This window comes from Silene latifolia, chromosome 9 (assembly GCF_048544455.1).
Source record: "Silene latifolia isolate original U9 population chromosome 9, ASM4854445v1, whole genome shotgun sequence".
Taxonomy (NCBI): domain Eukaryota; kingdom Viridiplantae; phylum Streptophyta; class Magnoliopsida; order Caryophyllales; family Caryophyllaceae; genus Silene; species Silene latifolia.
Genome location: NC_133534.1, coordinates 64,606,498 through 64,609,999, shown reverse-complemented (window position 1 = coordinate 64,609,999; position 3,502 = coordinate 64,606,498). Strand labels below are relative to the sequence as shown.

At 40.4% G+C, this 3,502-nt stretch overlaps 1 protein-coding gene across 1 annotated transcript; it reads left to right on the top strand.

Moving 5' to 3' along the window:
• The first annotated feature begins 1,485 nt into the window (after positions 1-1,485).
• On the top strand, positions 1,486-2,415 carry LOC141601138 (uncharacterized). The gene has a single exon (XM_074421406.1). It carries the CDS (start codon positions 1,486-1,488, stop codon positions 2,413-2,415), a length of 930 nt encoding a protein of 309 aa, XP_074277507.1.
• The last annotated feature ends 1,087 nt before the right edge of the window (positions 2,416-3,502 follow it).

Here is a 3,502-nt window from a genome sequence, read left to right as displayed (position 1 = left end):
TCCCATTTTAATTACTAAAATCAAACACAAACAGTCACTCAATCCTACTGAGAAAAATAGTCTGATCTCCTTTTCTTTCAGTCTGGTTCTTTAATTATTAAAAATACTTAAATGGTTTGTAAAATCCTGAATTTTGGTACAGTTTTAGGTTACCATCCTAACTAAATTGTCACCAAGTTTCATAGTTTATTAAGGTCATTTGCTATTTTTACAAGAATTCTGAAGTTTATTGCATTCCCTTAGTTTATGCATTTGTTTGACTGTCAGGGTTTGTCAAATTGTGCGAGCCCTTGCATATTACACTACAAATTATGGTAATTAGAGCCAAGGTTATAACACAATACTATCTTGAGTTAGTCGTGAGTGAGAGAAAAATCATTCCCTAACTATATTTAAAAACACAAAAACAACCCAATGAGTGATGAGAGGCTAGTAGGGATTGAAACAAAAATGGATCAGCTGACCAACCTGGTCAATATGACTTTTGAAGCTATGAATGCAGTCATGGCAAATATTCCCACTCCAGAAAGAGGAAGACCACCCCACAGTAGAGCAAAAGGCAGAGGCAGAGAGCTCCTTGGAGCAAGGAGAAGCCAACCACAGCATGAGAATGAAGAAGAGATCAACTCAGAGTCAGAAGAATCTATTATGGAAGAAGGTAACTACTTAACTAGAGATAAATATGTTAAGGTAGAGATCCCTGATTTTCATGATTGTCTAAATCCTGAGGATTTGCTAGATTGGCTTAGGTCTATTGAGAGAGTCTTTGAGTTTAAAGGGTATAATGATAGGAAAGCTTTTAAAATATCCATTTTAAAACTCAAAGGATATGCATCTCTTTGGTATGAAAGCATGAAACACCAGAGGATTAGAGACGGTAAGGAACCAATCATGTCTTGGGCTAAATTGAAAAAGAAATTAAAAGAGACATTTATAGCCAAAGACTATACCCAGGATATTTTTATTAAGCTGACTCAGTTGAAGCAAGACCAGCTATCTGTAGAAGCCTATCTTAGGAGCTTTGAACAGCTAACCCTGCAATGTGAGGTCACTGAAAATCCTGAGCAAAAGATTGCTAGGTTTGTTGAGGGTTTAGATTCTAAGATTTATAGCAGGGTAAGGATGCAACAAGTTTGGTCATTTGATGAAGCTATTAATCTGGTTTTGTGGATTGAGAAAATGGGGAAAGTGAAACCTGTAACACCTTAATTTCCCACCAAGCCAGCATTCAAACCTTATACTGGTGTTAGAATCACTGACACACCTAAACAAGCAACCCGACCCACATGAGACAAGGGAAAGGCACCCATGTATCCTAAGGCTAACCCACCTCTATACAGGGACAAGATTAAATGTTTTCAGTGCTAGGGTTTTGGCCATTTCAAGAAGGATTGTCCTTCTAATAGGGCTCTCACAGCTATGGAGATTGAAGAGTGGGAAAGGTAAGGGCTAGTTGAGTATGAGGAAGATGAGACACTGGTCCTAATGGAAGTGAAAACTGAGGGAACCGATCAGGGACAGATTGTAGCCCACTCTGACACAGGGCACAGTTTGGTCCTATGGAGGGTCATGCACTCTCAACCAGCTCCTCTAGAAGCTGATAAAAAATCCCTAATCTTCAGAAGCAGATGCACTATCCAAGGGAGAGTGTGTAATTTTATCATTGATGGAGGTAGTTGTACCAATGTAGCTTCCACCACCATGGTGAGCAAGTTAAGTTTACCCACCCAAGATCACCCAAGTCCATACAAGTTAAGGTGGTTAAACAAGGGCTCTGAAGTAAAGGTTAATAAGCAATGCATTGTTTCCTATTCAATTAGAAAGGTATACAAAGATGAAGTGTTATGTGACGTGGTCCCTATGGATGCATGCCACCTACTGCTAGGGAGGCCATGGGAGTTTGATAGGAACACCACTCACCAGGGCAAAGATAATGTTTATAGTTTCAAGCATAATGGCAAGAAAGTCACCCTGACTCCCTTGCCACCCAATCAAAGGGGCTATAGAAGTCCTAACATGTCTAAGGAAGTCAGTGGAGTGTTGTTTCTATCTGAGGTAGCCATGATCAAAGAGATAAAGCAAGAACAACCTGTGATATTTATGCTATCAAGAGAAATCAACAATGAGGATAGCACTGGTGTGCCTGCAGAGGTTAAGCCTCTGATTCATAGATACAAAGAAGAATTTCCAGATGAGTGTCCTAGTGGATTACCACCTCTGACGAGAATTGAGCACCACATAGATCTTGTACCTAGTTCTGTGCTCCCAAACAGACCAGCTTACAGATATGATCCCACAACAACCAAGGAACTGCAGCAACAAATTGGGGAATTGATGACAAAGAGCTTTGTGAGGGGGTCACTGAGTCCATGTGCAGTGCCTGCTTTACTGGTACCAAAGAAAGATGGAACCTAGAGGATGTGTACTGATAGCAGGGCTATAAACAACATCACAGTAAAATATAGGTTCCCCATTCCAAGGCTAGATGACATGCTGGATGAACTCAGTGGAGCCAAGATCTTTTCTAAGATAGATCTCAGGCAAGAGTATCATCAGGTGAGGATAAGAGAAGGTGATAAATGGAAAACGGCTTTTAAGACCAAGCATGGCCTGTATAAATGGCTTGTCATCTCATTTGGTCTATCTAAGGCCCCAAGCACTTTTATGAGGCTAATGACTAAGGTGCTGAGGCCTTGCCTTGGGAAGTTTTCTGTAGTATACTTTGATGACATACTCATCTACAACAACAATCCAATTGAGCATCTATCACACTTGGAAGCAATTTTTAAATTCTCAGGGAATAGAAGCTATATGGGAAGCTTGAGAAATGTACCTTCATGGTCAATGAGGTAGCATTTCTAGGGTACATCATATCTGGAAGAGGAATATCAGTTGAACAGGAGAAGATCAAAGCAATGCAGACATGGCCAATTCCATAAACAATTACAGAAGTGAGGGGATTCCATAGTCTAGCATCTTTCTACATAAGGTTTATCAAGAACTTTAGCTCAGTTGTTGCACTTATCACTGAGTGCATGACGAAAGGAGATTTCCAATGGACTGAAGCTGCTCAACAGTCCTTTGAGAAAATCAAGAAACAAATGTGTGAGACTCCCATTCTGAAGTTGCTAGACTTTGATCAACTGTTTGAAGTAGAGTGTGATGCCAGTGAGGTTGGGATATGAGCTGTCCTGATCCAAGGCCAGAGACCAGTGGCATGTTTCAGTGAGAAATTGAATGGGGCCAAGTTGAAGTATTCAACTTATGACAAGAAATTTTATGCAATCATTAGAGCCCTCACACACTGGAGTCACTATCTGAAACCTAAGCCATTTGTGTTGCACTCAGACTATGAGGCCCTGAAATACATCAATGGTCAACACAAATTGAGCCATAGGCATGCTAAATAGGTGAAGTTCCTGCTAGCATTCACCTTTTCAAGCAAATACAAGGAAGGGAAGCAAAATATGGTAGCTGATGCCCTATCAAAAGGCACTCTTTT

Excerpts from the sequence above, each read along its gene's own strand:
- LOC141601138 (XM_074421406.1), top strand. The coding sequence starts at position 1,486 with ATGGAAGTGAAAACTGAGGGAACCGATCAGGGACAGATTGTAGCCCAC.